Source organism: Tenebrio molitor, chromosome 1 (assembly GCF_963966145.1).
Source record: "Tenebrio molitor chromosome 1, icTenMoli1.1, whole genome shotgun sequence".
In the NCBI taxonomy this organism is placed as follows: domain Eukaryota; kingdom Metazoa; phylum Arthropoda; class Insecta; order Coleoptera; family Tenebrionidae; genus Tenebrio; species Tenebrio molitor.
In genome coordinates this window covers 34,347,908-34,372,688 of record NC_091046.1, presented here as the reverse complement: position 1 = coordinate 34,372,688, position 24,781 = coordinate 34,347,908, and the positions used below count along the sequence as shown (strand labels likewise).

Sequence of the window (24,781 nt, the reverse complement as noted above, 5' to 3'; positions counted from 1 at the left end):
GCTGAAACAGCTGTCGGCCAAATTAACTTTTGCCGGGCTTGTGTGAAACGAGCTAAGCTATCCGTTACAAGTTAGAGCAACATAACTTAAGATTGGTGAGACGAGACAGCTGGACGTACTTCTGAATGTATTCATCGTTTCAAAATCGCAGTGCAGATTAGTCTGTGTGCACTCGGCAAATACGTCACTGGCCGACCCTTCCCCTTCCTTGGCCGAATGTATTTATTACCTATTTAATAAACACTTGCCGCAGGAGCCTAGGAACGGCTTTGTCAATTATTGCCGTAGTTTTGTAAATATTCGTATGCATTTAATTTTTGTAATGGTGAAAAAATAACTTTAACTTCAATATCTAATTTAAATTGGTCTTTACTGAGGCAATTAAAAAAAAACGATGAAGGCGAATAGACATCATAATTTATGTTTAGTAGAATTTTGCGTTTATTAAGTGGATTTTTATTTACACACACATTTTTTTTTCAAAACTATCCTGGATGCGTTTAGGTATTTATACTACATAATATGTGTATTTACAGCACATACGGTACACAGTACAATGTAATTAGGTACGAGACAGAAATGTAAATTGTAATTTAAGTTGTTATTTGTCTTTGAAGAAAAATAACGTAAACATTTTTTTATCAGAAAATATGAAAATAAAATTCGTAATTTTGTGTGGTACGGCCCGGCCGACTCTGCCGCCCCTAACGAGCCGTCACTGAAAGCTACCCATGGCTTGCTTGATCGCATCGACCACTCACCAAGATAAAGAATGGAGTATAACCTCAAATTTATTATAGTTCTGGTTACCATTTGTATGAATCTAATTTCATGGCAAACCGCGATCACAGACATTTATAAACATCCTGTATAATTCAGAATAAGTGGCATCGCGGTAGGCGTTGATTCTCTAAAGTGAGCTTTATGTTATGTCAAAAAATTTAGTAAACATGTGAAACCATCATTACTTTATTCTGAGGTTATGCGTTACATAATTTTGACATGGTTTTCACCCACAGCAGAGATAACCCCAAGACAAATAATACACTTTTCATAAATGAAACAAGGAAATTCCAAATACTTATAACAAGAAAATAAACACAAAACGATTTCAATGATAATATCAAGGCCAAATTAAAAGCGAAGGTTACCAACAGCATCGAAACTAGGGTATTATTAGCATAGCAAGGGTCTTGCTGCCAACGTAAATTTGAATTTCCAACGCCTACCGAGATGCCACTTATTCTGAATTATAATATACAGGGTGAGCAACAATAACTGTTTCAGTTGGCAATAACAAATTTTACATTAAATTTTCAAGACTGTGAATTGTATCTATTTCGGTTTGTTTTATTGACATTATTGACATCTGGGATATACTCAATTTCATATAAATGTGCATCTAAGCAAGCCATGAAAATCTGATTTTCTGTTGGTATTAAAGCTTAAGCTAGTGACTTTGACTTTCAAAGTTGCTTGCTCTGCGCGAACCCGATTTGACTAATTTTTCAGTTTTTGTCCATTTTAACATTGCTGATTTCAAAAGCAATGTTACGTCTTTTTCGTGATTAAATTAAAGTAATTCTTATTTGTTTTTGTCTTTGTATTTTTACCAAGTAAAGATTTATTGGACATGACCTTCATAAATGTAACTTTTGTAATGTAACTAAATTAAAGGTGCTTTTACACATGCACAGCTCACTTGATGAACATTTATATGAAATCAACTATACTTTTCAAATTTAAACGTCTTAGTTTGTGTAATCTTTTATTAATAAAATGGTTTTCTCGTTAAAAGCAGTGACGTGGGAAATAGAATAGACGGAGCATCACCATGTAAAGCGTTGATTCCTATATGCAACGTTATATGTAAGGGCAAGTTATGCAGCAATAATAGCAAATCTGTTCTGTATTTGCCTAACATTTAGGTGTCAGTTGCGCGGGTTGCAGAGGTATCGTATCTGTTGTTTTTATATTAACAAAAAGGACCTATTTGTTTGCTTTCATATAATTATAAAACTCATACTATCGCGGCCAAAATACTTTGGTCGTCACTTTTTGACACTTCAAATGTAAATAAAGTATTAATGTCAATATACATGACAATTTCAAATTATTCTTGTCAAAAATATGGCAGCTTCATTTTTTGATAAATATAGAATCGTCTTACTTGCTTCTGAAGGTTTTCTAAACCGCGACCATGTTGATCTTTTGCTTTTGAACCCTGCCTCCCCAGCTGGGATTTACCCCACCCGTATGACACTGATGGATTAAAATAATTTTGACAGCAGTAAAAAATAAGGTTAAACATCCTAAAGCTTGCTTTACAATTGAATGTCATTTATGTCACATTGACGACCAAAGTATTTTGGCCGCGATAGTACTTTTTGAAGATGACTAGCACGTGTTATGTTAAAAATTGCAAAAAAGAACAATAACCCTTCTATAGATAATGTCATTACAAGGATCTGTAATGTTGTTTTTGCTACTTTACCCTGTAACTTATTTTCTCCTATAGATAGCCATATTTTAGATTTTGAATTTTTTTCGGAAAATCATAATTTTATATTAATCAAACAAATAATTGTTAGTTATACCAAAATTAGACTTCATTACTTTAACAAACAATTTAACAAAAATTTAAAAGGTAAGTCTGTAAGACAGCTTTTTTGTTCGACACTGTCAGAATTTGAGAATTTTCTCCTGCGTGAACGGATTTTGATAAATGTCACAACTTGTCAAAACGAAACGTCAAGGTAATTTTAAAGATTTTAAGCGATATGGAGCCTTTAAGGGGCTTGTCGAACAAAAAACGTTTTATTCAACTCGTTCGTGTGTAAATAGGGCCTTTTTTGGCACTCATGGGCCTTTAAAACGCTCGTTTCACTCTCCTTTTAAACTGGCCCACTCAGGCCAAAAAAATCCCAATTTACATACAAACTCGTTAAATAAACTACTATTTAACAAAGGTTGTACTTTTTCAACATCGATAAATTAATTTGGCTTTTGTCCGTTTTTATTTAATGTATCTTTTTATTGTATTTTGTTATCCCCATCATTATAAAACTTTCACAACAGCAACCAGCAATACAATCGGTGGCCATCTTGGTAAGGGCAAAAATGTACAGGTGGGAATCAAAGCGGTTTATCTTACGCTCCGTCTATTCTATTTCCCACGTCACTGCATAAAAGTCACCAAAAGTCACCAGAATTTATTACCAACTCAATCAGTAATTGTTGCTCACACGGTAGAAGTAGAATAACTTCACAATAAAATCAAAGCCTACCCTAATTGCGAATTTATTTGAAGGCACGGTATATTAAATAGAGTTGGCCCCATCGTGGTTCCTATGGGCGTTTTTCGATTGTTGGGCATTTTAAATTTCAGTTTATACGGGGTGATCAAGAATGACTGAGTCTGTTGGTAACAATGAAATTTGGCAAATTTAAAATTTACCAAATTTACCTGCATAACCAAGAATGTTTTTAATGTCATCTCAAGTTAAAAAATCCGGTCAGTGCCAATTACTAGACAAAAATCACCAGTATTTTCAATTGTTTCATTGCCAACAGACTCAGTCATTGTTGATCACGCTGTAGTACCTACTGAAACCGTTTCCACTCGCTTAAAATGGTTTTAAAGAAAAAAATGATCGCTGTTTTGATGTCTTATCCGAAAAGACTGATACGAACCCTTCTTAAGGGTTAATTTCAAGAAAAGAAAACACGCAGTAAACAATTTAATTTTTATATTTACGTTATTTAAAAAAAAAAAAACAAATTTTTACGCAAAATAATACTGTTGGGTCAGGCAAACGAGAGAAGTCATAAAGGTATTCTGCCTTGCAAATTAATTCCACCATATCAATTCGTGTATGGAGATAAATCGTGTGATTCCAAAATTGCCTTCTGAATTTTCTCTGTTCTGTGTATGAACAATATGAACATTGTCGTCAGGGACCTCTATGATGAAAGTGATGAAACCCAATGACCTTCTCTCCACTGACCCCTATGGTATTTTCCTCGATTTCCTCATCCGGGCCTCCTATCTCCATTGGGTGGAAAATCTCGTCCTGCTGACATACTCCCGGCAGAACGAACACCAATCTACCACACTCAGATGTTCTGAGGGTAATTCCGCTTCCGTAATGATGGAAATCGTTAGCCCAACAGTAGGTACATGATTACAGTAATGGTGTCTATTGACAAGTGAGAACCATTAAAAATGACCCATCTCTAAGCTGACCTCTTGTTTGCATGTTTTGCACCGCCATCCATAACAATCAGTTAATCGTGTTTTTGTAATTAAGGGCATTGGTGCATTACAATTACCACATTGTCTACAATAATTCTTAATAAGCCTTCGCCGTGCTGTCCATTCCAACACACTTGGTTTTGTACTTTTGTAGGTATATTATAGCAAACGTTAATCTTGTTGAGGCGCCTCCAGACCGCAGCGCAATACCGACCAAAACGTTCGCGGACGTTGCAAATTGCAGTGAACATATAGGCCGTGCTAAACCCAAATAACCACCTGTTGAATTAAGTTGGTGACAACACATATAAGTGACGACAAACATACAACAAAATTACACTAATTATAACTATATACTATAGTTAGACTAGGACTAGGACGGTCTTTGACGGTATACTGCGGATACTGCGCATGAATGCGCCAAGAGCCAAGTTGTACCGGTTGCGCGTCTTCGCGCACAGGCAAATAATCTAGGAGGCAAATATATTCTGCTGGTTGTCGGTACATCAAAAAGTTGCGCGTTTCTGGGTTTGGACAAAGAATAAATTGTTCTCTGCCCAAAACGGCCCAAACCGAACGCGCAACGAAAAGCGACACTTCGCTTTTTTTTGACGCGACTATTAAATACAGGTGTGCCAGAATTCGCGCCCATCCCTTGAAGGGGGTGTTCGTGTTCTGCATTAACTTCTGAGTGATAATCTGCAGAAAAAAATGTCCAAGCTCCAATGATTTAAGAGCTAGAGGACGATTAAGTTGGCCAATCAGAATGCTGTTTGAAGGGGAGTTGGTTATCAAAAGAGAGCGAGCTTTGGAACAAATGTTACATGGAGGTGGCAAGAACCAATGGTATTGAAATGAATATTTTTTAACTGACATTTCGACACTTTTTAAACGTCAAAAAACAAATCTGATTTTTCAGTAAGGTTTTCAATGCTTAGTGGTTATTACAACTTTAATTACTTCACAAATTGACCATAAAATCTACAGTAGACTCCCGATTATCCGAAACGCACGGGAAAGGACCTGTTTCGGATAAACGAAATTTCGGTTAAAACGGAGATGATAAACAAATATTATCGAAACAATATTTTTTAGTTCAGTTCAGTTATTTTCGTTGCTAGTTTGTACAGTTGTATATCATCATCAACATTATCAAGAGTTTTCTCAGTTGTTGCTTTATCGTCGATAATTTTATTCCATAGTAGTGCATTTTTGACATTGCTCCATGCGTCCGCAATCCAGTAGTATACTGTAGTAACATCTTTTAAATTAATATTTCACTTAGATTCTTCCCTTCATTTGCTTCTTCCAACACATATTTAAAAGGTACCTACAGTAATTTCTTTTTAAATTTTCGAGCACGTCCATTGGCTGGTGGCAGAAACAAAATTATATCTCCACTTCTAACCTCTTCTTCAGACAAATGAGAAGGTGCGTTGTCGATTACAAGCAATGCTTTCACGGTCTGTCCGCCCTTTTGCAAGAATTTTTTAACGGAAAGCACAAATTCTTCGAAAAACCAATTCTTAAATAGTTCCAGTTCTTGAAAAACGCATCAAGTTGCGCAACAAATACCTCGCTTCGGATAATCGAAAGATAATATCAGTTTCGTTTCAGATAAAGCGGAGAAATCGAGTTCAATTTTTATTTCGGATAATCCGACGTTTCGGATAATCCGGAGTCTACTGTAATGTGTTGAAGTTTTTATACCGTTAAAGCCTGGAAATTTTTTTCTGCAGATTATCACTCAGTTATTAATCCAGAACATCCCCTTCAAGGGTTGGGCGCCAATTCTGGGACACCTGTATACAGGGTCCCCAAAAAAAAGACGAGTCCATAACACCCTTATTTATAGCAAGATTTTAATAATTATTTATATTAAATGGACTCGTCTTTTTTTAGGGACACCTGTATAAATGTATAATAGTAACGTGCCATCAATTAAAAAAAAATCGAGTTACCTGGATTGTGCTATTCTCATGCTTTGATTGGTTCAAACCACCATTTTCGCCTACTCTATTTTTGTTTATTTGATCGCACGGTAGTTTATTTAACAAGTTCGTGTGTAAATTGGGCCTTTTTTGGCATGAGTGGGCCAGTTTAAAACGCGAGTGAAAAATCCTTGCCAATTCCAATTGTGAATTTTTTTTCTGTCAGATATCGTTACAAAAATTAAAAACATTTTTTTTTGTAAACAAAGGTAATGGCTAAAGTGTAGCATAGGGGAAAAATATATATTTTTTTGAGAGAATAGCATGTTACACTCGTTTCACAAGACATGTTGTCGAAATCGTTCGACAATAGACTGTCTTGTGCAACTCGTATAACAATATACTAATATTATTACGAGTTATAAAACCTCCATGAGCTTTATGGATTAGAAATTTCGTTATTTTTCTGTTGTACTTTACATCCTGCGGAAAAAATAAGGACGTTTAACTAAAACGCATAGTTTATTGCTGTAAAAGTATGAAATAATAATTTCATATATTTATGCTCAAATAAATGACAAAATATCATTTAACAATGTACTCAGTTATGTATATTATACAGGAATTATTTCAGATAAACAACAGTTAGACTTATTTCAAATTATAATAAATACCTTCAATAAAATAATCATCTGAATATAATACAAGAAAATGAGATTACTAAATGAACAGGACAATCTCCACTTCCTCTGTCAGCGAACGCCTAAAAATTAAGAAAACGACGTTTACCTCAGGTACAAAAAAAAAAAGAAAGAAATCTCACATCAACGTGGTGCTGGAGGTGGTGGTGCATATGGGAAGTACATTCCCGTAACACCTTGCGTCGGTGGTGGTGGGGGTGGGGCGTTAAAGAACATGGTTCCATTTGTTATACCGTAACTTCCAAATGGAGTAGGAGGAGGGATGTTTTGATACGTCATTATGGATTGTGGAGGAGGTTGTGGTGGAGGTGCTGACGTCTTATTTATACGAGGAGGACTACGTTCTCGACTAATACTTCTGGACTTCTTTCTCCTGCTTCTATCTCGAGAACGCGTCCGTTCTCGTCTGCTTCTTCGAGGTGAACGCGATCTTGAGCGCGAAAGTGACCGATGAGATTGTGATTGATTTCCTCGCCCTCTTCCCCACCGATTTCGTCCTGCAATACAAAAACAAATTTGTCGTAAACTTCGAAACTAATTTTTCGATTTTCAAAATGAAGTTCATTTTGGCCATGAAGGTAGTACTAACAGGAGGGAGCACTATTTGAAAAAAGCGGCAATGCACTCCTATAAAATAGTACTAAATATGTGCAGAGCACAACATGTGCCTTCCCAGTGGCGTTTTCATTCACTTTGCAATCCTGCAGAATTACAAAAAGTTCAACAATAACAAACAAATAATAACAACAAGTACAATAAAACAACATCCAAAGACGGAGAAAAATCACGCCGAAACCACTCACACGTAGAGCCAAAACCAAAATAGCTGAAATGCCCAAATTCCCCAATTACGTCCTGTTGATACACCACTGGAAACATCCCAACAGAGAGCCAACAGAGTCACTAACGCTAGTGCGTATTATCTATTCACTTTGATTGTGACCACAACGAAAAACATAGTAGGCGCTGTTTAACTGTGTGCTGCATACGTTTTACCCTAAATATTTGTGTGGTGTGAACATGATGGAAAATGTCAGAATTGTCAAAACTTGACCATGGTAGTAAAGCAATGATTTTTATGTATTTAACTATTTATCAATATTAATAACAGAAATCAATATTTGAAGTAGGAGAAACTAAAAACGTCTGTCTGATTCTGTGATCACGTCTGTTGAAAAGTGGAGTTATATCCAGGTACAGATTATTTAACGTAAAAACTTCGAAATCACCTCATGCAATTCTCGATATTAATGAAGAACGAAGGAAATGGTCATTTGGCGGTAAGACAAAAGCGAAAAATGCCTGGTATAAAGGTAATCAGAACTTTCAATTAGCATTGATTAATACAAATATTTTCAGATAAAAACTAATCAGACAGAAAGTTCAAAAAAATGATTTACAGGGGATGAAAAGGCAGAAGATATCAAACTACAACACTTACTAGCCAAAATGTACAACAAAAAAGCACAAATAGAGTTAACTTTATTGGTGATGTTCATTTTTGTGAGTTGTTTTCCCGTTGGCTTCAATAAACGTCTCGAAACAAGTCAATATTAACCGTTTGGTCCCAACTTTGAGAAGACGACGTGGCATTTTCTTTTTGAATTGTAAAATTTTGTACCAAAACTCAATTTTATAGATATGCGCAGTGTACGTTAAAAAACATTTGCGCAAGTCGTTCTCCGTTCTGTCTTCTGTGAGCGTGACGTTTCTGTCCAAATGGCGCCTCCGAGAGTTGCCAACTGCGACTGGATTTAGTGTTATCTAAAATTCCCTATCAATAACCTAGCAACTGAAAGTTACTACAGAGTGGTCACAATCAAAATGAATAGATTATAGTTTGAATCATAAAGTGGTATTAGAGAGTGACCGACTGATACCGTATCTATAGAGTGCGGTTCAAACCAGAACAGGACATCACCTAGTTGGCGTAGAAAGGCAATTTCATACGTCGGCTTAGTCCATTGTTTCATAAAGGAAGGACGTGTATGACAGTGGCGGCGTTAAAAATAAAACTTTTCCCGCTTTTACGCTTATTGTTGTCTGTCATTTGTGCTTGAGTACTGTGTTAAAAATTCAGATCAGTTTTGTCCGTTCATTGCATAATGTTTATTATTTTAATCAGTAAATACTAATTGTTTGATACGCCACTGGTCACTTTAACGGCGCGCATCTTAAACTCCACACCTGTCCTGTTCTGGTTGGAATCACGCTCTAAAGCATTGACGCTATAGGGATGCTCCGCCCTGACATGATTTTGGCACACTTACCTCGCCCCGAACCGCTGTTAGAATTCCAGTTGCGGCTGTCGGCCATTTCTTGTAGTTTTGGGTTGATCACTTGTTTAGCTTCCTTAAGAACAGATACCAAATCTGCTGCTTTATTCGCATTGGCAGGTGTAAAAAAGGTATAAGCTGTTCCGGTTCGTTGAGAACGGCCTGTGCGACCTATGCGGTGCACGTAGTCTTCGGAGTTGGACGGGTAGTCAAAATTGATTACAAATTTTACGTCTTCTACATCTGTAAAATCAATATTATTATAAACATGATGTGGCTTATAATTGTTGTTGCCTCTTCGTTCTGCAGGATAAACTGATATTTTTAAAACTAGACAATAAAACATTTAAGTTCAACATTTCCAGAGAGAGAACAGTTGCTTCAATTTGATTTTTTGAATATTAGTAAAAAAACAAACGTGGTTTCTCCCTGAAAAAGTTTTTACAGTTCCTATTAACAGTAAGTACAGTTAATTTCAAAATTATAAAGTACACCTCAAAAATCAAGAAGTCGATTTATTCCAGTTTTTTCCACATGTAAAGAAGCCTTTTTGAAATTTGAATGTCATATTTTTTTATATACGTTACGTAAGTTTGGCAACATAAAACGTCGCTGATATTTTAGAACACCATAATATTATCTGTTTTATCCTTTTCACGGTGCTCTTCGCGATGTTATAATACTGAGGTACCCTCCGGATCGACCATCCTTCAATTTGGAAAGAATGAACACTTTAGCATTTTTGGTTAAATTAGGCATTTTGTTTGTCAAAATTGACATTGATCATTAACAAAAGATGTAAGTGTATTTTACACTGTCGAAAATTAGGTGTACACTATACTTTTGAAATTAACTGTATGTATCGGGTGGTGTTTTTTAAAACTTCACCTCATAGTAGGCGTTGAAGAGTCGATTGTGAACGCACGATACAGATTACGGAAGAGCTGTTTAAATCTTACGTTTAAAGTGTGATTGGAAAAGAATGAGGACAAATTGAATTTGGTGCCTAGTGAATAATTTGTCATGTTGGTGATAAGTATTGACAGCAAAAATAAAGTCTGATATGATCATGGGCGTTTCTAGTGGGGAATTGGAAATTGGCGACAATTGACAAACCAAATCAAAACAATGGGTTTGACCCTGCTTTGACCGAAGCCTATGGATAAATCTTGACAGCGATGTTCTTCTGAAGCAAAACTGCCACACACAAAACATGAAACGCACTATAATTTATGGCGCCAAATTCAACTTGTCCTCATCCTTTTTCAATCACACTGTATCTGTCACAACAGTGTTAATGGTAATGTTACTGTTAGTCAGGATGTTACTCTTCAGAACATTACTGAAACGTTCAATCGTTCACAATAATGGTGATGTTAATGTTAGAAACGATGTTAGGAGATCCAGAAATTTTGTGAATATTTTAACATCTACTACTAATCACATCGATAATTTCACGCACCCGCAGTGACAGTTCACACCAGGCTGACAACTCCGTCGTCTACGGACTGGCACGAGTTAAAAGTAACATTCCGTTAACGTTATTGTGAACACTGGATGACTAACATCACCATTGCCATCTCCACTAACATTATAACATTACCACTAACATTAACACCATTGTAACAGACCCATTACACGAGTGGTGCATTCACAATCGACACTTCAACGCCTACTATGAGGTAAAATTTAAGAAAATATCCTATACTAATCAATAAATTAATAATGTAAAAATGTGAAATTATTGTTTGATTTTTGTCTCCTAAATATATTTTTAAACTATTAAACGACGAAATTGATTGGATAAAGATGTTACTATTGCACAGAATGGAAGATGCAATGAATTCATGTGGAAGCATTGGAGGACAAGTGCAATGCATCTTCTTAGTGAAATGTAACTGGTTTCAGATTGAAAACAAAAAAGTATAATTAGTAGTTAATTAAATGAACTTTTTATCAAATAACTCAATGAAAGATTTTGCTGTAGTGAAAATAACTTAGGTTTAGTTAGTTACATCAAATCCACGTATAACTGGTGGTATTTAAGCTATGTACAATTCTAGTTACTGAAGCAGAATTAAAGTTGTAACAATATTTCATTGCGTTCGTTACAGGTTGAATCATCCGTGCTTTCGTAGTTTGGTAACAAATGGAAAGTTCAATAGTGCACCTATCAGACATTTAATGTTTAAATTCGGCTTTAACGGAACGTCTTTTGTTAAGTGCGCCACTGTCACAAATGAACATTTAAAGCATGTAACTTATGAACTATGCAGAAATTTCGATTATCAAAGGCAACAACAATAACATGGATGTGTGTGAGTAATGAGAAAATGACGAAATTCGCTGTTTTCGCAAGTGGTGAATGGAAAATTTAAAAATAAATAAAAAATACAAACACATATCCTACCTATGACTCAAAACAAATTTGGCATCATAATCTGAAATTAATTTGATTGGTGTCTGTATAAAATGCATACCAAAAGAGTGCATCTTTTCAATGGGAATGTCAGCACAGTAAGGACCACGAGTCCAGCTCACAGATGCGCCCAAGTCTCTAGACCTGGAGCGAGTGTCAGACGGACACTGCGCCTCGCAGCCAAGCCAACCCAAATCTGAGTCCGGCGTAGGGCAGCGTTGTCGGGTAGGCCCGCCCACGACCAGGTTATAGCCGGCAGTCCTAGACCACAGACTCCAACATGGCCGCCTGAGCGCACATTGACCGTCGTCCGATTGAGAGGCACAGCCACAATGACAATGATTCTGTCATTAACACGCTTGTGCCTCTGGAAAAAAGAGTAGTGGCCATTTTATAATCGCTATTGCTGATCATTGTCCCATGCACACTGGTCAACAGGCTAATATCAAAGCTCAACATTTACTTATCAAACAGAACGAAACAAAAATGCAAATAAAACGACGACTGAATGCTATTAGCCTGCCAAACACGTTTGTTAAATCAAAAAAGAAATTATAAAATTAAACAAGCAAGTTAGTCACTTCCGTCACATACCTAAACCTCGGGCGGCCACGTCGGTAGCCACCAATATCGGGGCTTTACCCGATCTGAAATCTAAAAAAACATATGATTAATATTCAATTCACAAATTTTGAAAACTAAAATCAAAACAATTTTTTTTTTTTGTAAAAAATTAAATGGTCATAAATGAACATATTCACCTTGCAAAACCCAGTCACGCTCCTGTTGAGATTTATCTCCATGTATGCAAACAGCTGGCCAGCTTCAAAAGATTATTGCAACATTTCAGTAATATTCTATTGCATTAACTTACCCATCACGTTTCATCTTTCTGGTAATATCATCCACTCTCTTTTTCGTTTCAATAAAAATAATTGTTTTGTTCTCCTTTTCAGCCATGATTTCTTTTAGTAACGTGCTCAGTTTGGTTTCTTTCTCATATTCTTGACACACATCAATTATTTGCAGTATATTGTGATTTGCAGACAATTGCAAAGAACCAACGTTAATTTGAATATAATCTTTTAAAAATTCCGCCGCCAATGCTTGTACTTCTTTAGGCCAAGTAGCTGACCACATTAAAGTTTGACGATCAGGTCGAATTTGTTCGATTATTTTGCGAATTTGTGGTTCAAATCCCATGTCCAGCATTCTATCTGCCTCATCCAAAACTAAGTATGTACAACGTCTCAAATTCGTCCTGTTACTTTCTAGAAAGTCAATTAGTCGTCCTGGAGTGGCTATCACGATTTCGACACCGTCCATAAGATCGTTCGCTTGAGGTCCTTTGGGGGCCCCGCCAAACACACAGGTGTTTCGAATTTTTGACGAACGTCCAAAATCCGTAGCCACCTAGGAAAGAACATTCTTGTATAATAAATAATATAATAATGATAAAAAACAAAAGTTGACACTAAAATGATAGAGATAAATTTATTATATGTAGTAAGTTGGTTAATTATTAGAAATTATGTACATTTAGACAGACTTGTTAGTTGACACTTTAGTGCTAATTTAAAATTTATTTCGAACCTGTTGAATTTGTTGTGCCAATTCTCTAGTGGGAGCTAGAACTAGAGCAATCGGTCCATCGCCTCTCAGCAGTCGTGGTTGGTGATTTATATGAACAATTGCTGGAAGAATATACGACAAAGTTTTTCCGGATCCAGTAGAAGCGATGCCAACCATGTCGCGTCCCGACAACGCTATAGGCCACCCTTGCGATTGTATAGGAGTTGGATGTTTAAAGCCCATTTTGCGAATTTCCGACATGACGTAATCGGGAAAACCGGCTTCCTCAAATGTGAAAACCAAATCTGGGATGCACTTCCCTTTAAGGGATATTTCTTTAGTTCTTCGCCATTCTTCAACTTCATAACTTGGACGGTTTGTAACGGCTGGGTGTGGTACATAGAAATCTTTTTTGAACGGCTCGAGACGACTTAAATCCCATCGGGGTTTCCTTAAATTGGCTCCGGCCGTATTCCTCCGTCCACCCCCGCCATATCCACGATCTCGACTCCGAGATCGTCGGCGATCTCGACTTCTGGACCTTGGAACAATAATTTGAGATGTAATACGGCAACAATTAATTTCGATGTTTGTATTAGGATGCAACATACTAATTGCATTTTTGTGAAATTTGGCGATTCACTGTCAAATAAGAAATTGGGCTACACTTGACTGTAGTCATAAAACAAAACGTGTTTCCCTATACACATAAACAAGTTTCAATAAATTCTCAAGTTTTTCTCAACACGTTGTTCGCAAAGACAAATTCTGTTACATTCTTCCTCAAGTGTTGCCACCCATCAAAAGAATTGTTTTGGCTGCTAAATATGTACATATATGTAATATGTATGAATCCAACGTTCAAACTATAGGGTAAAAAAATCTCAAATTGTTACTTAATGGTTTTTAATTTTTTTAATTTTCTTCATATTTCCATAGGCAATATTTCTTTATTTAATGAGAAATTCATATATATTTTTTTAATTACTTTTAAAAATACGTAGGTCACAACGTTTATGGTTGGACGGTGTATCGTCTCGGCAATCCAAAGTCGCTGGCGTTTCCAAACGACTTGGTTAAATGTGAATAAAACAAAACGTGTGATTTTCGATATTTACTTAGACCTTACTTATAAGTACAGCAACACTGACCAACTCTCCCTCTCAGGGGACGCCCACCCATATATACAAGTGGATGGGGATGCTAATCCCCCTGAGGTGCAGAAAGAAAGAGAGGTACAGAACAAAAAAAAAAATAGACGGTATTGAACAGACGGTATCTCCAGAAATTTTCAGCAAAACGTTTTCCAACTTTTCTTAGGTATACGCAGTTGTTCGTTTTCTCTAAGGTTATATTGGGGCCGTAGAATTATCCCTTTGTGTAAAAGTTGATTTGTCTACAATAGGAAACATTTTATCGCTGCAAACAGCAGGCAAATCTGGCTGGTTGTTTCTTTCAGTTTTTTAATCAAAAATTGCAGGGGCGCGTATCTTCTGAAACCCACACACAAGGGCAGCTTACTAAGAGGTAACTACTTTTACAGCCCCAATATAACCTTAGAGAAAAGGGACAACTATAATTACTTCAACAATGATCACATGTCACAAAACACCCGCGTGTTTGTTTTTATTAGATGTTCACAATAACAATACTTTGATAAGAGTTCATTTGGTTCATTGATTTTGACCTTATGATGTGAAGTGTTAAAAAAATTAAAATTTACAAAAATACTTGCAGATGAAACTTCAATGAATGTTTAGGGTGTTGGTCAAACCAGTAGGATGTAAGCATTACTTTTCTGATATCTAGAACATATTATAATTGCTGTTAAATACTCGACCTTGCTTGTGACTTAACAAAGTAAACTAAGTAAATGAAGAGTTTTGTTCCGTTTATGCGAACGATTAATTGAAAACTGACCACAATACTATTGCAGCAATATTGTGCTGTCCCTACTGTAATAATTCCTCTGGTATGAAGACTTATGTCAAAGTGCCTTTAATGCTTTAACTTGGACAATTTCTATATATTTTTGGCAAGTATGAAGTTGTTAATTAACATGTGTAGCTTTATAAATATGCTTCAAAATATCTTTAGAACTGTAAATCATAAATACTTATAATTCGTGTATAAACCCTGACCCGTTTTGTTACGGAATTGCTACCGTTTCTAAATGTGATACATAAAAGGTCTCATAAAACATAGAAACAATAAAGATGTTCAACCCTTTCACATACTGTACAAGATGTGCTGTTTGGCGTAATTTCTAACTGCGAGGCTTGTGCTTGTAGTGTCAGAGCCATAGTCCATGAAAGAGAAAAATACTCACCGTCTTCCTGAACGCCCTCTCATTTGATCAGTTTATTTACTAATTGGCTCTATAATAATACAAATTTATTCACGATTTTCATAAACAATTTATACGATAACAATTTTATTGTACATCTTTTAACAGCAAAGATGGCGGTACCGACAGCTTAGCGACGAATAGCATCTATTGATCTTTTCTGGTGTGGTAGGGACAGGAAGTGCATCACATTACGCTCAGGCGCGTATTTTTGAATACAACTAAAAGACAACGGGCACTTTTTTATTCTGTTAAAAAATTGTATTTTCTTACATGAACATGAGTTCGGTGTGTAAACACAACAATATTATTATAGGTACTTAAAACAAAATAAATAATTTGGCACAAAAACTCTCATTTTGACTAGTATAACAATTAAAGTACAATTACTTTTTTAGAGTAATTTTCATTGCCTAACGTATTTAACAAATATAGTTTAATATAACACGATGAATGACACACAGTAATGTAAATCTGCACGAAGCAATCACAAATTTCAGTTCTTTTCATGCATATCAGTAATATGTAGAGTAATGATGGTATGGTGTTGGTGTTGGGGATGAAACATGCGGTCTTGGGGCCAAGGGCGTTGGATGATATGGGCTCTGCGAAACTGTATATCCACTAAACGCAGGAATCGGAGACACCGCTCCGCTTGGTGTTGTCGGTGCTAAAATTCTTCCGTCACCAATGAGCCTGCTTTGTTCCAATAACCTAGGTTGTTCAGATATAATCCTCGAATCATCACCCAGCAATCGTTGATCTGCGCTCAACAAATGATTACTCGTCAACTGATCGTTGCTGGATAAAATTCGATTTGTAGTGTGGTCTGACAAAATGCGTCCGCTTAAATCAGAACCCAGGAGTCTCCCCTGATCCAACAGACGATGGGGAGTGCTCTGAATTGCGTGCTCGGAAAGCAGTCTGGAGTTGGCTATTTGATGCAAGGGATGAGTGCGCAAACTCAAATCAACACTGTGCCGTCCCGGGGGAGTCAAATCCAAGGATACCACTCGCAAAATATCGGCATGGGTATATGGTGGTGCCGGTGGACTGTAATTCAACCTTAAATCGACCTTGTCTACTTCCGGGTACAAATGATGGTATCTGTTTATGTTGGAGTAATTGTGGAAGCTTCGAGCTGACATGTCTAAACCTTGGAGTTCCGAGGAGTTTAGTACCAGCGGTTCGAAATTACGGTCCGTTCTGAAATCAGATTCTATAGACCCATCGTAGGCCTTGTTCCGATTTTCTATATTTTCCATCAAATCGTAGTTCTTGTTTCGGAAATCTAAATCGTTAGTTGACTCGTATAATCCTCTAGATCTTAAATTTTCACTTTCGACTTCGTAATTTTTAAGCCGCAAGTCAAGATCAATGTCGAATTTGCTTCTAATATCGGTAGACAGATCATCCGGGTATTTGCTGATTCGTTCGTTATCGTCACTCTCTTTATCTTTCATCTCCACCACTTGAATATTATTAGAAAGTTCACTCTGATTCATGGCCTCGACTTGCTCATTTTCTAGAGCGTTATTCTCATCTTCTACGTAATTTTTATTATTGGTTTCGATCCCTAAATTATACACCTTATTTTTGTCAACGTCATTATCAAATTTGAGCCTAAAGTCTTTTCTATTTTGAAAATTTGGTCCATCCAGTTTGTATGATGATTTGTAAATCGACAGATCTAACTGAATATCATGTTTAGAATGCAAACTTAAATTTTGAGCTGCCATTCCGTTACTATCATCCGAAGACAAATGGTCAGTAGCGCCGGCGTGACCAAAGTCATATCTCGGAGGGCTCGGCACCGGAACAGGCGAAATATTTTTCGGTTGCCCATAACTTTGATTCTGGGGTGACAGAGTGTTTATATAATTTCTGACGAAATTCGTTCTAGGATGCATTTCAGGGCTGTTTCCAGGACTAAAATCTTCTTGGTGAAATCCGGAATAATCCATTCCGATATTCTGATTGTGTCGTAATTCGTCATTCAACTCATCTGTCACCGAAATGTGATCATTTACTGACGGCGAAATTAAATTGATATCGCGAGGTTCACTTATGCAAACCGTTTCGCTGTACGTTACGTCTGGTAAACTGTCGGAAGGTGCCAAAGTGTACAAATTATTTACTAAAGCGTCTGTGCAATTGGGCGTTGTACTAACATCTATGTCGATGTTCGGTTCGCTGCAAACTGAATCTAAGGCTGCTTCCACTAAGAGACTAGCATTCGAGGCTTCGTGTCTACTAAAATCGGTCAAGTTCGTTGGATTCAACTTTGTACGATCGTATGGTTGAGATTCGGGCACTTGGAGTTGAACGTTCGCTAGGTCGTCTTTCGACAATCTGTGGTCGATCTGATATATGTCAGGCTTTAGAGGTTGCAGAGGTTGGTCTCCTATCCATTTTTTAGAGCCTTTACTCAAGATTTTCATAGTGGCGTTTACAGAATTTATATTATACGTTTCTATGGGTGGAGAAGTTCTAGGATTAGGAGGTTCAGGCGATCGATCAACCATCGCTTCCATTGGCGACTGTGCCATAGGAGGATCATCCATGTTTTTACTATCTGTACCTGGAATACAGACAAACATAGTTTTAGTATTGAAATGAGAAGCAATACTTATTTCACGCAACTCAATATTTGCAGTAACATTCTTTTTTAAAGTTGGTAGATAGGTACTACATTTTATGACACTCGTCGCAACATTCTTAATGGATAATTTTATTTCAAAACTTATGCAAAGGTGCAAAGAAGGTTAAGACAAAAATAATTCAACCTAAACTAAAACTACACAGAACAAAAAAAAAACAGTTCTCTCACTTGTTTCATCCCCGTCACTCTCTTCGTCCATCATTACGCCAGTTGTTTCGTTTTGCTGCACATTTGAACAATCACTTTTACTTTTATCATCTTGGTCCTCTAGTCCACTGTAGGCCTCAAAAGTGTAGTCAATGCTTCGTTCAATTTTAGGCATTACGTCTTCGTTAAAACTATGTACTTTTTTGTAATGGAACTGTAAGCATTGTTTTGTTGTAAATGCTGCGTTACAACTCTTCACAACACATCTAAAATGATTATTACTAGAGAGCTTTCAAAGTAACTAATTTTGAACATACTTGAAGGGTTTGATACCACTATGTGTTAGCATGTGTATTTTTAAATTCGATTTATTTTGAAAATGTTTACCACATCGCGCGCAAGAGCAAGCACCATCCATTTGTTTTTGATGAACCTCTTTTAAATGTCTTTGCAAAGCTGCCCTTGAACCCAAAATTTTAAGACAACTTTTACACTGAAATTCTTTTAAAACTTCTGCAAAATCTGAAACATATTTACCGTGAAACATCGTTTTGGTTACACGATACGATATATTTTTTACTTGACTGAGATATAAATAAAGATTTATTACTGGTTTACTTCTTACCGCTGTGCATTCGTTTTATGTGCACTTTAAGTTTTTGCGGCTGACAAAATTTTCTCCCACAAAAATCACATAAAGGCCTTGATCTGTGTGGATTAGCTGAACATCCGTAAGTGCGGTGCATTTCCAAATAATTCAGTCTTAAAAAGAACTGTTTTTTTTTTTAAGTTAAATTGTCTGTTTGGATGTATGTTGTTCACCTTTTTACAAAACTGACACTGATAAGCTCCTTGTCCATTGTGTAGTTCTGCTGCATGTTTCATAATATTTTCCTTTCCCAACACGGCCACCCCACATATTTTACAATGATATTTGCGGATGGTAAGACTGTAGCGAATATCATGAAATACTGAGCAATGTATTCTGTAATAGAGAGGGTGGGCGAAAGTCATGTTACAACCGCCACACGCTAAAATCAAGAATAATTAAAAAATACAGGTTTTAATTCTCTGCTTACAAGTTTTCTCCATCTTTTTCTTGTTAGTTGCAACAGCTGAATCTTGCCAGTATAACAACTCTTCACCATTTTTAATAAGTTTCGTGGTAACAAAATACAGATAATTGTCTTTAGTTACAACTGTGACATTTTTATCGTCTCTCGTGAGAGCTGGTCTTACAAATCTCATCCAGTTTGATATTTCTAAATTTTCAGTATTAAAATAAATGTTGCCGTTTTCTCCACACATTTCCCACAAATCTCTCATATTAGAGTCTTCTGGAATATCTACTTCTTTCACCACTTTACCAACGAGGGGGCCAAATTGGGTAAACTCTTGGATATCCATCTTCGCCCACACTCCTAATCCATGGTCAGTATTTGTATCTAGTAGTTGCAAAAAATTTGGTAGAGAAACTTTCGCGAAAACAAATTTGTTTATATCATCATTTCTTTGGTCATTTTCCTTTTCACATTTAATTCGTTCTGACTGACTCGTATGCAAATTCTGGTATTTATCTTGCCAATTAGTTAGATCTATTGAATCGGCGATAATAAAGTTTGGATAAGTTAAAGGGCAATGATCCTGAACGTGATGAGTGCTGCAGTTGTGGCACAATTTAATTTTAACTGCAACTTTGTGTGAAGAATCACTTCGTTCATCTCCAACTTTCACAACATCCACTTTATTTTCTGTTTGCAGACCAAGCTCTGGAGCTTTGCGAATGTCATGTTCAACTTTCTTTTTAGATTCAATTGCCTTTTCCTTTTTTACAGGTTTATCAGGATTATAAAGAGGTTTCTTCTTCCTGGTTCGGTCATCTCTATCTGTGCCTGTGGAATTTTTTTCATAAGGCTTGAGAATCATCTCTTTCTTATTTAAATAATGAGCTTCTGTATTAGGGTCATTTTTTGTATCTACTTTATCACATAATTCTTGAGTTACTACACTCTCTACAAGAAGTGGTTTATGTTCATCTACATTTGCAACTACTGCATTTGTTGGAATAGTTTCCGCTACATTTGCTGCGGCAATCTCTTTCTTATCTTTTTTCGCCTCATTTTTTCTTCGCTTAGTTTTACTCACAGAAGTTTTACTATTATGCTCTTTGTCGCCTTTCTTGCGATCACTGTCGCCATCCTGTTCTTTACAAGGAGTGCTAGAAACAAAGATGTAATACCGTTAGTTTGTGTAAGTTAAGTGTTTCAACTTTAATCTGCTAAATACTCTGAAAATACAGCGAAATTTAGAAAAGGCGCATATTTAAAAAAAACGTAAACAAAACCCACGTGTTGTTATTATTGATCTGTCAAATATGCTCCGCCTCCAAAGATGTCGACCAGAGTTTGATTGAAAATAAAATCTAAATTTCGCCAAAAAATAACAAAAAAGCTGGTTTTAGAAAACTTAAACTTACCGATTTAAGTAATCCTGTGCTAGGTCTAATAATTTTGTGGCAAAACTTTTGTTAGTTTCGCATGAAAATGAAGCTTTGAGAAGATTCCATCTTTTGACATTTACAAAGCCAACCGTTACCTCAAGAGCTGAATTCTGGTCGAATTTTGATGCATGCGATTTATTCTTAACACTTTCACTTCTCACTTGTCTGTTGGTTTCTTTTTGGAACTTTTTGGACATCGCGTAAATTGTCATAAAGAGGATAGCCCAACAAGAGTTCTATCCTCTTTAAGCCAAGGACATTCCGTGACGTCATATGGCGCCAAGTTAAAATTTATGATCAATAAAATCCGTGAACTTGAAATCGAAAATATGTTCCTCTCTTTTTGGAATAAAGGACGTATGCATTCTTTCAAACCCTGTCATCAGCATAGCGAATACGAAATAGTATATTATACACCAAGGTGGAGAAGTTTATGATTATAGCCAGAGGGCCAAGATTAGATCCCGAGGCTCGCCACCTTGGTGTGAAAAAAAGTAATTTAATACAGGGAATTTGTATGCAATATACGTAATCTGCATGATAAAACGAAAATACTTTAATATGTAATTATCAAGCTGAAATAAAATCTGTTAAACTTAAAAAATTACTGATAAAATGTTGAACAGTTTTTTTTTTATGTTTCAGTACTTTTATACAAGATAGAGTGACATAAAAAATGACACTACTTTGATTGATTTTTAGATTATTGAGATTACTTTGATTTTGATGTTGTGATTTCAGATTTTTTTTTTTGTGAGGGTACTATTGGGGACAAATTACTTTGGTCGTCAAAGTCAGTTGACTGACATAAAGTTGTAAAGCAAGCATTAGGACGGTTAACCTTATTTTTTATTACTGTCAACCACTGTCACTGTCAAACTCATCATTGCAAAATGTTAAATACCGAAAAATGGACACCTGAAGGAGATATTCCATGGAGGAAAAATTGAAAAGGTTTCCACAAGGCAATTTGGCCCATAGACAATCCCCCAGAAGCAAGGAATATGATTCTAAATTTTTGAATGGTGAAAGGTGCCATATTTTTGACAAGAGAAAAGTCAATAATTTGAAATTGTCATCACTATTGACTTGACGTTAATGCTTGGTTTACATTAATTTGTTTTAAAGTGACAGAAAAATGACGACCAAAGTATTTTGCCCCCAATAGTACGCTAAACGATTTTCCCATGATTTTCCAAAATTTATTAGGGACTGTAACGGGTGTTTTTTTAAATTTGGCGTCGAAGTAGGCGTTGAACTGTCGATTGTGAACGCACTATACAGGTTACGGATCACGGATCAGCTCAGGGGGTTGGCACTTCATATGAAACAGCGAGAAACACATATTTAGTTAATCATACTTTTTATAGATGGCCCCACCATCGTTCCTCCATGACACTGCCAACAGAAACTTGGTGGGTAAAATTGGTAAAATAAAAATACCAAGACCAAGACCAAGTTGTTTTTAGCACGTGCTTAGGTGTTCTGTGGTGCGGACGCTGTTTCGTTCTTTACTTCTTTTCGTTCTTTCGGTGGTCGTCTTTGGATCTCCGCTCTTTCGTTTTTCTGCAGTGTTCCGGTTTGTGTTACTGTTAAGTTAACTATTTCTACTACGTTTTATATTCGTAGCTACAGAACAAATGTGTTACTTAAGTCGCCGGTCATTTTAATGTGTAACAACTTTAATCAGTTCGCTACAAGGTGTGACATACACTTTGACTCTCTGAAGACAATTCTCGACGCTGTAGAATGCCGACTATTGTCTTTAGAGAGTTGAGATCATTATCTGTAATCTTGTCGTATGTACTGTGCTCTCAGCACATTATTTCCTGTAATTGGGTGCTTCCTGTAGGAAATATATTTATTTATATGTACGTTGTTTTGTCCCATCATTTTGTTACATAATGACAGTAGTTATAATATAGTTTGAAAGTTTGTATTTTTTTTTATTGTTACCATTCTCTTTGTGTATGTATTTTTTTTAGGTTGCTCATTCAACACTAATCACATTTTAATCAAAGTTGTGTTACATATAATTATTTAATATTTTATTTTAACGTAAAATATTATTATATTTTTATGTACATACAATGTTGATTGTGATTAGTGTTGATTGGGCGACTGCAATTCCTTGGAAAAAAAATATATCATTTGAATATCCCGCGCATTTTTCTCGGATGTTTTACGTTAAAGAAATCTGTATTTCTGAGACCTTTTAGCGGCTGTGTAAACCCATACCTTCAACAGATGGCGCTACAAAATGTGTTTCTCTTTTGAGAGAGAGAGTGGCCTATCTATTTCTCTTCATCTAGGGATCAGCTGTTTAAATCTTACGCTTTTACACGAGTGGTGCGATCTCAATCGACTCTCCAACGCCTACTTCGACGCCAAATTTAAAAAAACACCCTTTATTCTATAGTACAGTTGCGGAATTAAAATTTCGGGCACTATTGTCAATGTCATGATATAAACTCTAAAACAACGTTTACGTTAATAACCTTATTTTTTACTCTTGTCATGTTTTTGTCTTTTTGGCATTCAAAAATTGTCATTTGTGGCATAATAATGGGTATTTATAGGCAACATATCAAAGCGATGATTTAATGTCAGTCATGATGACAGTAGAAGGATATGGTAGAAGGTGCTTTACAAAGATTTTGTTGAAGTGACAGAAAAATAGTGCCCGAAATTTTAATTCCGCACTTGTACATATGACTTGTACATATTTTATTTTATCTATGAGTCTTTGATGCTTTGATGACCATGTTGATGACAGTGGCTACGAGAGGCTAAATAACCCAGGACGATCCTTACCAATACGCATGCGTTAGTAACTTGGGTGCTTTGTTGTTACATGTACCTCATGGTACTGGGAGTATTAGAATATATGGGTACTGTACCGCGTGCTGCGCGTAAGGCAAAGAACAGCAGATGAGTAGAACACAAACTAAAGATATAACTATGTTTTTAGAATCTTTTAATAGGTCTATTATTGTATTCAATTTGGAGTCGTTTATGGCTATCTATTAAAGCACTCCTAGTTTAATAGATCTCTAAGAAAAATTTTATCAATATTTCAATGTATTACTGTCATTTACGCCAAAAAACTTCCAATATTAATGTTCAAACTCTACTTTTTAACACGACGTTTTTAACATATGTTGCAGATGTAGTTGCATCCATTACCTTGAATTACCAATCACATAATATAAAATTCCCTAGAATTTGAAAATTTAATTTTTTTATTTAAAAATTAAAAAAAAATCTAAAAAATAACATAAAAAACTCGCATACGGGTCGTTTTCTAGACCTGGGATTCGTGCTCCAAATCAACCCTTATAAAACTCGTTGTCCAAACATTTCATCACAGTTTTTTTAGCAGCAACATCTAAAATCGTTTCCTCGGAAACGCATATATTTAGTAGTTACCTTCAGGAAGGCGTGTGTGATTGGTTATCTTAAAATCGTTTTCATTTCAAAACGAATATACTTTTCACGTTCGTTGTTGTAGAATCCTTGTTGGATTAAATATTAAAATTCACAGTTAACAGCTAACGCGCGAGTTCTGGGACATGCAGTATAAATGAGTTTACAACATAAAAAAGGTCTTTTATTGCATTGTTTCTTATTAGACAAGCAAGTTTTGTTCCAATTTCTAAACAATAAATTTGCGAGAGTTTACTACATAAAAAAGGTCTTTTATTGTATTGTTTCTTATTAGATACGCAAGTGTTGTTCTAATTTTTAAACAATAAATTTGCGATATTTTCTAAGTCCGTAAACGTCAAATTTAAATAACGCGCAATATTATAGGACTTGCGCACAAGTATGGAATGGCTTGGGTCCACGGCCTCCTAGATTCATAAGAGACTCGTCTCTTATCCGGCCTGCCGCATTCGTAGTTCTAAGCATTATTTTTGTTTTATAGGGTGCGCCACAATACGGGGCTTATGTGTTGTACTGGTTGCCTG

General features: G+C 36.0%; 2 protein-coding genes and 2 long non-coding RNA genes across 6 annotated transcripts; 2 read left to right on the top strand and 2 right to left on the bottom strand.

Moving 5' to 3' along the window:
• Window positions 1-6,689: 6,689 nt before the first annotated feature.
• LOC138140573 (probable ATP-dependent RNA helicase DDX17) lies at window positions 6,690-15,644 on the bottom strand. Of its 3 annotated transcripts, XM_069061640.1 has the most exons (8): window positions 15,484-15,642; window positions 13,176-13,695; window positions 12,457-12,995; window positions 12,344-12,405; window positions 12,177-12,236; window positions 9,158-9,406; window positions 7,010-7,384; window positions 6,690-6,949 (listed from the first exon to the last, which is right to left on the bottom strand). In XM_069061640.1, exons 1-7 carry the CDS (start codon window positions 15,504-15,506, stop codon window positions 7,011-7,013), a joined length of 1,827 nt encoding a protein of 608 aa, XP_068917741.1. In that variant the 5' UTR covers window positions 15,507-15,642; the 3' UTR covers window positions 6,690-6,949; window position 7,010. The 3 variants fall into 3 exon arrangements, 2 of the variants coding, with proteins under 2 accessions (XP_068917741.1, XP_068917744.1); XR_011162621.1 differs by lacking the exons at window positions 6,690-6,949; window positions 7,010-7,384 and adding an exon at window positions 11,574-11,949 and having other exon boundaries at window positions 9,267-9,406; window positions 15,484-15,644; XM_069061643.1 differs by lacking the exons at window positions 6,690-6,949; window positions 7,010-7,384; window positions 9,158-9,406 and adding an exon at window positions 10,337-11,949 and having other exon boundaries at window positions 15,484-15,644.
• On the top strand, window positions 7,383-8,377 carry LOC138140581 (uncharacterized). The gene is made up of 2 exons (XR_011162622.1): window positions 7,383-7,945; window positions 8,015-8,377. It is a non-coding gene; the product is annotated as an uncharacterized lncRNA (long non-coding RNA).
• Window positions 15,645-15,730: 86 nt separating the features above from the next.
• Window positions 15,731-21,079, bottom strand: LOC138140562 (uncharacterized). The gene is made up of 7 exons (XM_069061639.1): window positions 20,787-21,079; window positions 19,390-20,528; window positions 19,133-19,341; window positions 18,936-19,083; window positions 18,628-18,832; window positions 18,332-18,576; window positions 15,731-18,082 (listed from the first exon to the last, which is right to left on the bottom strand). Exons 1-7 carry the CDS (start codon window positions 21,020-21,022, stop codon window positions 16,017-16,019), a joined length of 4,248 nt encoding a protein of 1,415 aa, XP_068917740.1. The 5' UTR covers window positions 21,023-21,079; the 3' UTR covers window positions 15,731-16,016.
• A 1,031-nt stretch (window positions 21,080-22,110) lies between these two features.
• Window positions 22,111-22,747, top strand: LOC138140559 (uncharacterized). Its single transcript, XR_011162607.1, has 2 exons — window positions 22,111-22,225; window positions 22,280-22,747. It is a non-coding gene; the product is annotated as an uncharacterized lncRNA (long non-coding RNA).
• The last annotated feature ends 2,034 nt before the right edge of the window (window positions 22,748-24,781 follow it).

Bases quoted from the DNA above. Each gene is read 5' to 3' on its own strand.
- LOC138140573 (XM_069061640.1), bottom strand. From the start codon at position 15,506: ATGAGAGGGCGTTCAGGAAGACG. The intron at 12,237-12,343 runs GTGAATATGTTC...ATGTTTTTTTAG, and splicing joins GCGTGACTGGGTTTTGCAAG to ATTTCAGATCGGGTAAAGCC. The intron at 9,407-12,176 runs GTATGTGACGGA...TTGATTTTACAG, and splicing joins CGTGGCCGCCCGAGGTTTAG to ATGTAGAAGACGTAAAATTT.
- LOC138140562 (XM_069061639.1), bottom strand. From the start codon at position 21,022: ATGACAATTTACGCGATGTCCAAAAAGTTCCAAAAAGAAACCAACAGA. The intron at 20,529-20,786 runs GTAAGTTTAAGT...CTTTGTTTCTAG, and splicing joins GCACAGGATTACTTAAATCG to CACTCCTTGTAAAGAACAGG. The intron at 19,342-19,389 runs GTAAGCAGAGAA...TCTTGATTTTAG, and splicing joins GAAAAAGATGGAGAAAACTT to CGTGTGGCGGTTGTAACATG.